At 41.7% G+C, this 11939-nt stretch overlaps 1 protein-coding gene across 2 annotated transcripts; it reads left to right on the top strand.

Moving 5' to 3' along the window:
- Positions 1-269: 269 nt before the first annotated feature.
- LOC130596521 (haloacid dehalogenase-like hydrolase domain-containing 5) lies at positions 270-10326 on the top strand. Of its 2 annotated transcripts, XM_057404217.1 has the most exons (7): positions 279-630; positions 1753-1865; positions 3463-3556; positions 4733-4766; positions 5654-5828; positions 7945-8133; positions 8911-10324. In XM_057404217.1, exons 1-7 carry the CDS (start codon positions 388-390, stop codon positions 9305-9307), a joined length of 1245 nt encoding a protein of 414 aa, XP_057260200.1. In that variant the 5' UTR covers positions 279-387; the 3' UTR covers positions 9308-10324. The 2 variants fall into 2 exon arrangements, with proteins under 2 accessions (XP_057260201.1, XP_057260200.1); XM_057404218.1 differs by lacking the exon at positions 7945-8133 and having other exon boundaries at positions 270-630; positions 8911-10326.
- The last annotated feature ends 1613 nt before the right edge of the window (positions 10327-11939 follow it).

Genomic DNA, 11939 nt, shown 5'->3' with positions numbered 1-11939 from the left:
ATCAGCTCCCTGCTGCTCCACTTTTCCTGTGTTAGTAGTTTATTTGGTTAGTGTTCTGGGCATTGACATTGCCTGTGAAATAGAGAGGGGTTAAATCAATGAGAAGTGTGACTCGCTGGCACAGCAATGTGTATTTTGTACCTTTTTATCAGTTTACCTCAGTTTGTCCCTGTCTCCTGAAGCATTCAAGGACTACTCATAAGGCATAAGGGAAGGGGAGTTGTAGGGTTCCTTTTTTCACAGTACGTATTTTAGCACATGAATATGTCTGTAAGGCACATTGAAATGTGCAAAGTTGAGGATCCATCCCTTCTCTGGGGAGTGTCTGTTTCACTGGGCTGAGCTATTGTGAGCTTTATCAAACAGACGTAAGTATGGGAATAACTAATGTACTCTTCTCTTTCCAATTCTTTCTTACAGCTCAGCGTGCTGCCATCCTTTGGGTTTCTCTTTGACATTGATGGTGTACTGGTGCGAGGGAAGACTCCAATTCCTGCTGCAAAAACAGCCTTCCAGAAGCTAGTGAACTCTCAGGGACAGTTCGTGGTGCCTGTGGTGTTTGTCACCAATGCAGGGAATTGCCTTCGCCAGGAAAAAGCTGATCAGTTGTCACAGCTACTGGGAGTTCCAGTGAGTGCCATCAATCCTATTCATTTCCTTAGTTACTTGTGGTGAATGTGTCAAATGTATTATGTTCCATTAAATGCTGCTCAGTTAAGCAGTTTTGGTTTTCCCTTAAGCTCCCTGATATGCATTGCTGGAGGTGTTATAAAAGTAAAACATGCTGTCCAAAGCCAGTGGCATTGCCGCTGGTGAAGGCACTGCTTTTTCCAGTGGTAATGGTATTTCTTTGCAATGTGATTATTGTGGGAATAAATCTTGCCTTCTCCTCCTGAAAAAAGCCTGCGTGGGCCAATCCCATGAACCACTGCTCTGGCCGGTGAGTGTCTTCTGTGGTGATGTGTGAGGCAGGAGCTTCCTGCCTGGCTTTGTTACAGAATCACAGGATGAACCTTAAACATCATTCCAACCCCCAAGTTTGTGGATAGTAAAACTTCATTCCCCCTGATCTGTGAGCACTGCAGGCAATAGGACTTTTCCGTCCATGGAGACTGCTTGAGCATTGCTAAGAGAAAGCCATGAAGTGAGTCCTGCAGTGCCTTTGGTTTTGGGAAGGGCCAGCAGACATGGGCATGTCTGTACCAGTCAAACTCTGGGTCATGGGTAAAACAACATCTCGATGATTTGGGGGGGGGTTTAGATCTGTAAAAGTGATAAGCAGTGATTCATAACAGTGTCCTTCTAGGGTAATACTTACACTGATTTTATACCTATCGAAGGAATGGGGATATGGAAACTAAGACAAGAAGGTCTGATACAATGAAATCAGTGCTGCAGCCTAGCAAAGGGACCGTGATTGGAACTAGGCCAGTTCTGATCCTTCCTCCCTGTTTGTTTTCTAAGTGCATTTGGCATCCCTTTAAAACTAAGAGAGAAAACCTTGTGTTCTTGTTGAATGGAGTGATTCTGGCACCTGAAAAGGGGCTATATGACAATTTGTTAGTGATGATTTTTTTTCCTGGCATATTATAAACACATTGTGCAATTTAGGAGATATGGTGTGGTTGGGCTTTACGTAGGTCTGCTTGATGTTTTGTAACTCATAGCCTTGTGACAGCTGTTGATTACATCCACGCATAAACAGCTGATCTGGACAACAACAAACTCCTCTTGTTTTGAAATCCCACACAGATTTCCCAGGACCAGGTGGTGATGTCACACAGTCCTCTGCGGATGTTCAAGCGGTACCATGACAAATGTGTTCTTGTATCAGGACAAGGACCTCTTCTTGATATTGCTCAAGAGTATCTTTATAAACCGAACCACAAAACCAACCCAACAACTTTCTGTTTAAGTATTCTCCTTAATCAAGATCAGGGGATCCTGTGGATTAAGTGACGACTAAATATGTCAGCATGACAAATGCAGTCATCAGCAGTGGTAGTTCGTACTGTGGTGTCAACTTGATGTTTTGAAAGTGGTTGTGTGTTGATGTTTGCTGCTTTTAATGAGGAAAGAGAAAAGAGAAATAATTTGTTTGGACTTGTGTAAATGACACTTCAGCTCAAGGGTCTGTGTTCTGCAGTGGGTGAGAGTGTGGCATTCTTGTAACATCATCGCATCTGACTTGTAGTTCAGTGGCTCAGCATCTGCAGGTGGGCATGCAACCAGGCCAGCTCACAGTGGGTTTGTGACCAGCATCTAGAGCAGAACTACACTGGAAAGTATTTTGCCACATCTACGCTAACGGCCAAAAAGAACTTGAATTATGTTGATATAATGGTGGTATCAAAGCTTCAAACTGTAATTTAATGACCTTAACTATTGCACAGTTTTCACTCATGCTTCCAGTAGCTTCCTCCTTTATTGGGACTTTAATTAAAGTTACTGCAGTCATAAGCTGTAAAAAAACATAAGTGCAACTTATAACTGTTATTTCAGATACAAAGATGAGAAAAAGTTCCTGAAGGAACATTCCAATTTAATCAAAATTAGTTCAGCACAGCTAAGAGAAAAGTCTCTTACAAACTGAACACAAAAGCTGTATTTCTGTTGGATAGCATTTTCATGCGAGATAATCGGGTCTGAAAATAACTTCACAAATGGCCCATGGTGTGAATTCAGGGGCTTGCTTTGTGTAACTGATAGACTTCAATTGCTCTTCCTTTCATTTGCATTGTAAGATGATGTCGTTGCACTGAGACTAAATTCACAACTGCTGTTTACATAAATGAGTAGGTATAGTTTGATTTCCTCTTGTTAACTAAGTTTAAATTAATGGGGTGTATCAGTATTTAAGAATACTACTACACAAATCAGGAGGTTGTTGTTCCCCTTCTGGTCCTTTCCTTTCCCGACGTGTTTCCGTATTTATCTTCACTCCCTGTAGAGCACAATTAAACCCAGTTGTTCAGGCCACCATTTAGCAAGAGGCTGAGCTTTATGGTGTTTGCTTACCTAGGGACATGCTTTCAGCTCTAATGGCCTGAGGAAAGCACAGGTTGTGGGGACAGTAACTGTAACTCAAGTAGCTCATATTTCTTTCCTGTAACAATTGCACAAGATGCTGTCTTGCTGCCACATAAACTTCTGCTTATGTGAAGGTGATCTTGGAGTACTGCAGGTGGAGAGTGGCTTCTTGCTTTTAATCTCCTATTCTGAGAAAGATTTATGTATAATTTCTGTCATAGGATTCCAGGCACACAGGTCTCCCATTTATCAATAATGGGATGATCATCTTTTTATCTTAGTGAAGAAAAAGTCAGTCTGTCTGTTGCTTTCATTCCTAAATAATTTTCTTTACCAGGTAAGCTGCATATGTTAAAATTGTTAAAATGGAATTGCTAACTTCTAAACTCTTTTAATACAAGCAGTTCTGTATCCTTAACTGGCATTTTCCAGCCTTGGTTTCTGTCAACCTATTACCATTGAAACACTGCGGGAGAAACACCCTTTGCTAGATGTAGTTGACCATGACAGAAGACCTAATGTTCTGGTGAGTGTGTATCTTTGTTTTCAAGTTCTTCGTTTGCTCATTAGATCACATTCTATAGCAGGGGTCAATATTTAAACTACGGAGCTAATGCTGTTCTTACGTTGTATTCTGACGTTGCTTTTCTCCTCCTTTATTTGTTTTATTGCATCATTTCCAAGAACAATTCTATAGGCTTGTTTTCTTGGTAGTCCTTTAACATAACCTTTGATTTTGTAACTTACTGCTGTGGAGAAACTTACCATTTATACAGATACCTCATTCAGATTCTGTCGTGGAAAGCTGATCAGCTTCCTCAGGTGTGTGTAAGATAAAATAAGCTTTTTCCTTCCGTACAGGATTGTCTTGGTAGTGTTTCTAGCCTGTGAGGTTGCTTTGATTGTAAGCCAGTGCGTTGCAGATAACTAATTCTTCTGCAGTGTATTCCCTTTCTTGTTTGTACCATTATTCAAATGTATTTAAATAGTAACAGTACATACAGTGTGGCTTCAACTGAACTGCACTGGCTTCAGGACGTGAATGCACCCTCAGTAAATACGCATGTGGTACTGCACATGTTCGGGCTTGGTTTGCAGAGTGCGGTTCTCCCGTGTGAAGTCAGGAGGTCCTTTGTGGTTCACAGAATCCGTAACTCAGTTTTATCACCTCCTGCCTTGCTTCTCAGCCATGTGGGTGTCAAAGCTCAAGAAACTGTTACCTGTTTGTCACTGTGGAGAGCTGCTCATGAAGTGCAAACTCCTTTGTTTAGCACATGTGTTATGTGTTACAGATCATGTTTTTCTTCCTTAGCAGTGTTAAAGAAATACATTTCAAAAGCTAATTTTCAAATGCCTCGTTAACACTGGAGGCCTCTTCCTCCTGTGGCAAAGCAAACATCCATACTTTGATACAGAAGTAAATTAAACAGCTTTGATACGGAAGTACATTAAGCAACTGTAGCTTGCCAGAGGCAGTTAAATGGATGCAGGAAGCTAGACATGAACTTGTCTGCTGTCCCCTTGCCACGAGTTTTCACTTCAGAGTTGAGATAAAAGTTTCTAGGTATATACTAAAATCGAGGGTGCATTTCCTGGGAGTGTTGCAGAAGGCAGCTGTGGGGGCTATACTTGAATTTATTCTGTTAAAAATTGTAGGAGTTGTTTAATCTTGTAGAAAACTTTCACTTTTTTCTTATTGCAGTCCCCCTCTGCTGCGGACCTTCCCAAGATTGAGGGTCAGTTGTCTTTATTTAACTTGCAACTATCCATTAAGAGATGAAATATCTTTGTCATACTTTATAATTGGGGTTTATTTTTAGATTGCTGGGAACTTCAGAAAGTTGGCTGAGACAATTCTGAAGTGTCCTCGGTAATGGCATCTCTCCTTGATTGCACTGCATCACGTGTGACAGCTGTGTTTTTAATGCGTGCAGGTTTGAGCCATGTGGTTTTGACGTTTCAGAGGTCTGCTGTCCTCTTCATCTTCCTTTAACTGCCTGCTGTTGTCTTCCTGTCATGAATGAGGAATGAATTTCTCTGTTCAGAAATAAGGGGTCTTGTTCTTACAAGCGGTTGGGATGGTCACTTCAGAGCTGTAGTATGAGATGCACCTTGTTTAAGCACACTGCATTCACTCTCCTCTGAAGTACAGGAAAGTAGAAACTCGACTTCAGGATTTAATAAAATCTGCACCAGATGATGCTGGGGACCAGAAAAAAAGGTCTAAAAACAGCAATCAAATTTTGGTTTAAGTTGATCAAAATAATATCTCTGATCTGTGTAAACACTGGGTGTAAACACAGAATTCACAAGGGTGTGGAAGACTGAGAAATGCCATTTAGAAGTTAATATTTCGTGGTGCTGTGGAGAAATGTAGCCAATTAAAAAAAGAAATCCTTAAACTGGTAGATTTTGCAGAGGAGGGCTGTTACTTCTGAGATTCGCTGTGCAAGAATGGGTATGTAATACAGTAAAACCTGAAGTTAAAGTTAAATGTGACTGTTTCAGTTCATGGTTAAATCGAATTACTTGTTCAGTCTCTTTAGACCAAGTTTTAGTGTCAGAGATTTGGTGCCCCGTTAGCTAATTCCATAACTCTACTCTGTAATTCTTGTTCTCACAGCTGTTGTTTTGTTTGGGGAACCAGTCAGATGGGAGACCAACCTGCAGCTGATAATAGACATTTTGCTGACAAGTGGCTACCCTGGAAATCCCTATCACTGTGAAAATTACCCTCACATTCCTGTGCTTGCCTGTAACATGGATCTGATGTGGGTAGCTGAAGCACAGTCTCCAAGGTAAGCACACGTTGTAACATGTATGTATATCGTGATATATTTGGTGTTACCTCATATCTTCAGTGAAAATCGGGTAATTCTTTTATACCAAATGCTTGCTACAGCTTCAGAGTTGGTCTCAGCATTGACGACAGCATCTCTAAAGCCATGCACTTTCAGCAAGTGCTGCCTTATTGCTGTCTACATCATTGCACTCAGGAAATCAGTTATTCATGGTAAAAGCTGCTTCTGCGCACTAAGCCCCTTTGTTTCTCTGCTCCCAGAAGATATGTTTTTGCCTGAGGGCCTCAGTGTCTCAGTTCAAAGGAAAAACTAAAACAAATATCAAGGCCATTGTCTCATTTCATTAGTTCCTTCTTTGGTATTTCTCCTTTCCACCCCACTTTTTCTAATAGGGTGAAGAATTGAACCTGCTAGTTGAAAGCAGTGAGTGTTTTTGAGCTGAGGACAATATAGTGAGCTCTCTAAGGAACACAGGATGAAACAAGTAGAACACACAGAACTAGGTGGCATGATCTCTGATGGTGGTTTTGTTTGATTTTGTTTTCAGTAGTGTGTTCTTTCAAGGAACAGTAGTTCCTTCAGTAGTTCCTTCAGTAGTTCTGTTCTCCCCCAGTCAAAATGTGAATGTACACTGAAATAGTCATTGTTGTTAGTGTGACTTGATTGCTGCCTTGATCTTGGGTTGAGGATCTTGTCACCTGTCCTTACTGGATGCAAAGATCATCTCCAGTTAGCATGCTGCTAAAAGACAGATGTGTGATGTTTTCAGGCTAGAGTAAGGCAACCATTATATTTACAGTGAACCAGATTCATGGTTTTGGTTATGCCCTTTGGGAAAGATCCAGTGTAAGGCTGGGTTTGTTTTTTTCCCTTTCAGTTTGACAGTATGACAAGGTTGCATGTGTCAGAGCTGCTACCTTCACTACTGGAATATAATGCCATGACGAAGTTGGTAGAAGCTGTTGCTAGTAATTACTGGAAATAATTTTATGATCATTTATTGGTATTTCATAGAAGAAAGCAACAAACAGGGTGGAGAGGGGGAATGAAGGGTTAATACAGAAAAACAAATTAGGTACCACCTATGAAAGTACTACAGTTGCTTTCTCCTTTGTAGCTTTTTTCCTTAAAGGACTATTTCAATTTGTAGGCCACTAGAGACTTAATTTCTAACATCTCTACTTGCTTCTGATGCTTATTATATTGGTGGGTTTGTGTATTTTTTACGCTGTTGACCTTGATTTGAGCAGATATACCAATCTATGTGCATTAGAAGTTACCTGGCAGCTCTTCTGAAGCAGTATGTATCATTTGTTGTATAGCAACTTTCTGTTCTTCTTAGGGTGCTTTTGGTAATATGGTATTCTCAAGTGATGCGTATTACTTCATCCCTAATTCCACACCCTGAACTAGTGTTTCACTAGTAGTGAAGTAAAACTGTTTTTTTTTTTACCATCAGATTACATCTTCTAACTTACTGCTTTACTGGCTTGGATGATGACCCATCATCACTGTCTGCACCTTGATGAGAATAACAGTTATCCAAAGCATGCTGTAAAATCATAGCTTGTTCCTTGATCCTCCTTTGCATCTGTTTTAGAGAAACCCAGGAAGTTGGGGTTTTTTTGCCTCCATATTACAGGAGGGTTTTGGTATACCAAAACCATTTTAAGGAGAGATCAATTTTCCTTCTGTCTGATTCTGTCCTTCCTTTTCTATTTCTCCTCTTTGTTGATTTTGGTGATTCTGCTCTATCACTGCAGAGTAGATCACAGGCCAGGCCTTCTTTCAGGAAGGTCACTTCTGTAACTATTTAAGTGCAATTAATACTAACACAAGCACTACCACATTTTAAGAACAGATAAGTCTGTTGTGCTGCCCCAATAACCTGTTCTTGTTGTGGTGTTTATTTTTCAGCTAATCAGCACTTGATTTTCAGTGAAACAGCTGTGGAAATGTCGCATTGGAACGTGTGGAAACTGAGGGAGATTCCATAGTTACAGGATGTGATTTACTCCTAAAAGATGATGAAATAAAAAAGGCAGTTTTTTATACAAATGTGTTTTTTTAATTTGCACTTAATATAATTTGATTTGTCTTCCTATGTGGGCAGGTTTGGGCATGGAACATTCATGGTTTGTCTGGAAAACATCTACAAGAAGATCACAGGCAAAGATCTGAAATATGAGGCCCTCATGGGCAAACCCAGTAAAGTGACCTACCAGTACGCGGAATACCTCATCAGGGCCCAGGCAGCAGAGAGGCAGTGGCAGCACCCCATTCACACCCTGTATGCTGTCGGGTAAGGCACCCCAAGTCCAACCAGTACAGCAGCAAATCACCCACAACAGGAATACCAGCAAAGATCCACAACTTGTACTAGCTTGTTTCTCATACCATTGGGACCACTAATATTCTTGGCACTACGGTGTACTTCTTACAGTGCTTTGGAGCCTCAGTGTTTCTAATCTTGAAAATGAATGATACTTTGCTCTTTCTATGTCTTATTTCTGTAGAAGCACAAAAAGTGGTTTAGATGCTGCTAAGGTTTCTCCTGATTCCCTTCCCCCCACCAAGAGGCTGTGTAAATCTAGCAAAAAGGATTTGCATGGGTGGTTTTTTATTAGGATTACTGGTAAACAACAGTTATTAGAGAATGTAGAGCTAGATTTTATTTGTGAGGTCATTAAGCTTAGTCATACGCTACTGCGTGTGCTGTCCCATCATAGAATCCTTTTCATAGATAGAGATAAAGCTGTATTGTATTAAAAGATGTTCCAGAGTCTCCAAGATGACTGGAAATATAATGAACTCATTCATGGACTGCTGATACCTATCCTTGATTTCCAAACTGAAATTTCACTAGGGAGTTATTTACTCTTATCATATGTCACGCTTAATGAAAGTTGTGTAATAAAATAACTATAGAATTGGGTTTCTTCTGGTTTGCATATTCCCACATAAAGTCACGTAAAGTATAAAATAAACTGTTAAACCAAAACTGCATAAATGTCCTTCAGACTTTGCAGTCCGACAACCCCAACTGCCCTGCTGACTAAGCTGTTTCTTCTGTTTCCAGAGATAATCTCATGACTGATGTCTATGGTGCTAACCTTTACAATCGCTATCTTGAAGAGAACTCCAGACAAGGTTCAAAATCCTGGGTTCAGGCCAAAGTTGCTGGTGGCAGGGGACCCGCCGCGCTCTCTCAGGATGAGGAGATAGACAACAGCTGGGAGAATGAGTTAGCATCCGCAGCTGCTGCCCACTGTAGGTCTGTTCTTGTTTGTACCGGGGTTTACAACCCACACACCGAGGTGCCCTTGGATACCAGGGCGAGCATAGCTGAAATGGTGTTCCATGGCCACAGAGATTTTAGATTTGAGCCTGGCTTAGTAGAGCCAGATCATATTGTACCAGATGTTGATGCTGCCGTAGACCTGGTCTTCCAGCTGGAGAACTTTGCACCTTATTGAAATGACATCATTTCTTAAGGACTACTCAGTGCTATGCTTTTCTTCCCCCAAACCAAACTGTGCTTTAAAATCATGCCAGAAACTGCTGCTTTCTAAAATTTTTAAGCTTTACATGAATACAATCTTATATTAAGTAAACTTAGGTATATTAATTTGCTTAATACAAGTATATTAAATATCAACAATGCTTTTTAAAGTACTTGGAAATATGTCATTTGTTGCTTTAGTTGCCCTTCATTCTCCTCCTTTCAATTATGTTAGGTATTTTAATAGCAATTTCTCATAGCAGTTTATGCATGTTACTGGTATCTCAATTCTCATGTGACTACTTCTGTTTGCTGGAAGATTCAGCTTCCAGGAACTGGGATCTTGAGAGTGTCGGCCCATGGGGCTGAGGTTGCTCACACGCTTACAAACTGGCAGGTACAGAGCATATGTTTTGCCACTTGGGATTCTGCAGCTAATGAGTACTTTTCCCAATTAGAGCAAAGTGAAGTCTGTTCTGCTTTGTACTTGCTCACATACAACCCTGCAGCCTTTCTCTTTACCTGTTTTCCATGTGTCTGGAGCTGCTACAGCTTCTCCCTGCTCTGACATGTAAAGCCTTAATAGAAATACGGTTGTAAGATGGAGAAGGCAGACTTGTGAACACCAGTTTTGAAACTCCAACTAAGCTGAACAGTCATGTAAGGAAAGCAGCTAACGTTGGGTGTCTTGTGTGGCAGAATACCTGGCCTTTTGTCTTTGCCTTTTTATCTGCACTTTTTGGAGGAATTTAGGATTTTAGAAAGCTTCAGCAATGATGTTTCAGGCATTTCTGTCAGTTGGACTTCTCCATGGAATGAGTGACTACTGTTTGGGTAAAAAGTGCCTAGTAATTTACTTGAAGCTTCATACCACTGTGGTAATTACCTAGCCTTTAGTGTAATATATTTCACCTTGTGTCTGTTACATGTTTGTTGGTTCATGAATTTTATAGCTGTTCATTTAAAAATAAAAGTAATTTGTTATTTTTATAAAATACTTTTAAGCTTTTTAATCCAAAAGATGTCTTTGAAGATGTATTTCTGTTATTTGTTATAGCGGTGTGTATGGTGTACTTGTGACACCAGGTAGGAAACTGAAGCCAGTGAAGTGTGGTTTAAGAACGAGGTCAACTTACACACAACTGTCACTCACCATAACTTTGGGGTGTGTCAGATTTTTATGGTTGGATTTATTTTGTTTTCTTGTCTGTTTATCTTTTCCCAAATCAGAAATGGCACAAACAAAAATCTGGGGGTCTTCATTTTTCCCAAGTTCTTGCAGAACTAGCAATTGGCAGCCAGATAGTGGCATAAAGTGACAAGACTTCCTGGCCAATTTCTTCACTGCTTACTGTCCTGCTATGAAAGAGAATGAAAACCACATCATGAAGAGAACACTGCTGCTAAGGAGTCCGATTTCTTTGTTGTGTTTTCTCCATCTGTAATCCCTCTCTCTACCATCAGGATTGTCCATTCATTCACTCACAATGTTTCACAGGTAGCTTTTAATGTATCTTGCTGGATCCAGTTTAAGGCCACTGCTTTAAACAGTGTTTTTCCCATTCCTTCATTGGGAATGTATTACAGCAGCACATTCTTGCCTTTTTTTATTGGTGCAATAAACAGGTATGTTGCTATTTGTGCAGCACTCTCCTATAAGATGCCAGCTGCTTGTGAGGGTGCCAGGTCCTCCTGAGCGAAGGCTGTGGGTCTGTAGCGTGCCAGGGTGCCGTGCTGCGTTGGTTCCGCGCTGGCACACGTTGCAGGGCTCTAACTATTGCTGGAAGTGGTTTCAGGCTGTCAGTGATGGAAGGAATAAAAAAATGGAAGTTGATGAACAGAAAACGTTCAGTTTCTTTCTTCTCTCCCGCCTGCCCCCATCATAGAATCATGGAATGGTTCGGGTTGGAAAGGACCAGTTCCAACCCTGCGCCATGGGCAGGGACACCTCACACCAAACCATGGCACCCAAGGCTCTGTCCAGCCTGGCCTTGAGCACTGCCAGGGATGGAGCATTCACAGCTTCCCTGGGCAACCCATCCCAGTGCCTCAGCACCCTCACAGGGAAGAACTCCAACAGCTCCGTGTCCTTCTTACGCTGAGGACACCAGAACTGCGCAGCGCTGCAAGTGGGGACTCACGAGAGCAGAGGGGCAGGATCACCTCCTTCGACCTGCAGATGTGCATGGACACCTCAAAGGGTCCATGGAGGAGCTGTGTATACACTGCTTAAACTTCATCCCTCCTGGGAGCGCTAGAATGCCGACATAGAAAATCCAGTGTTCGGTTGCTGGTCAGGCTGCTGCTGTTTGTTAACTGCAGAAGACAATTTTTAGCCTCTATTCCCCTCGGACCTTTCAGGCTGTGCCTGCAGGGCAGGGGTGTAAACGGTGCCCAGTGAGTCTGCTTGAGCTGTCATTAATGGGATCCGTTGTGTGGTGTAGGGCTGAGTCCCAGCAGCGTGCCGGCGTGCCCTGGGGTTGGAGCCGCATCAGCACGGTACCAAACACAGGCGGTTGTTTTGCCACAGATGATGGACAAAGATGAGCGCTGGGTGTGGGGTTTACTGTAAAGCACGAGGGAGAAGCGCTGGTGCAGCGGGCGCC

Source organism: Pezoporus wallicus, unplaced genomic scaffold, assembly GCF_028554395.1.
Source record: "Pezoporus wallicus isolate ANWC-B61680 ecotype Strahan unplaced genomic scaffold, APGP_CSIRO_Pwel_v1 contig_5935, whole genome shotgun sequence".
Taxonomy (NCBI): Eukaryota; Metazoa; Chordata; class Aves; order Psittaciformes; family Psittacidae; genus Pezoporus; species Pezoporus wallicus.
The sequence above is the reverse complement of the archived record's forward strand: the minus strand, read 5'-3'. Positions and strand labels throughout refer to the sequence as shown.

Bases quoted from the DNA above. Each gene is read 5' to 3' on its own strand.
- LOC130596521 (XM_057404217.1), top strand. From the start codon at position 388: ATGTACTCTTCTCTTTCCAATTCTTTCTTACAGCTCAGCGTGCTGCCA. The intron at 631-1,752 runs GTGAGTGCCATC...AATCCCACACAG, and splicing joins CACAGCTACTGGGAGTTCCA to ATTTCCCAGGACCAGGTGGT. The intron at 3,557-4,732 runs GTGAGTGTGTAT...TTCTTATTGCAG, and splicing joins ACAGAAGACCTAATGTTCTG to TCCCCCTCTGCTGCGGACCT.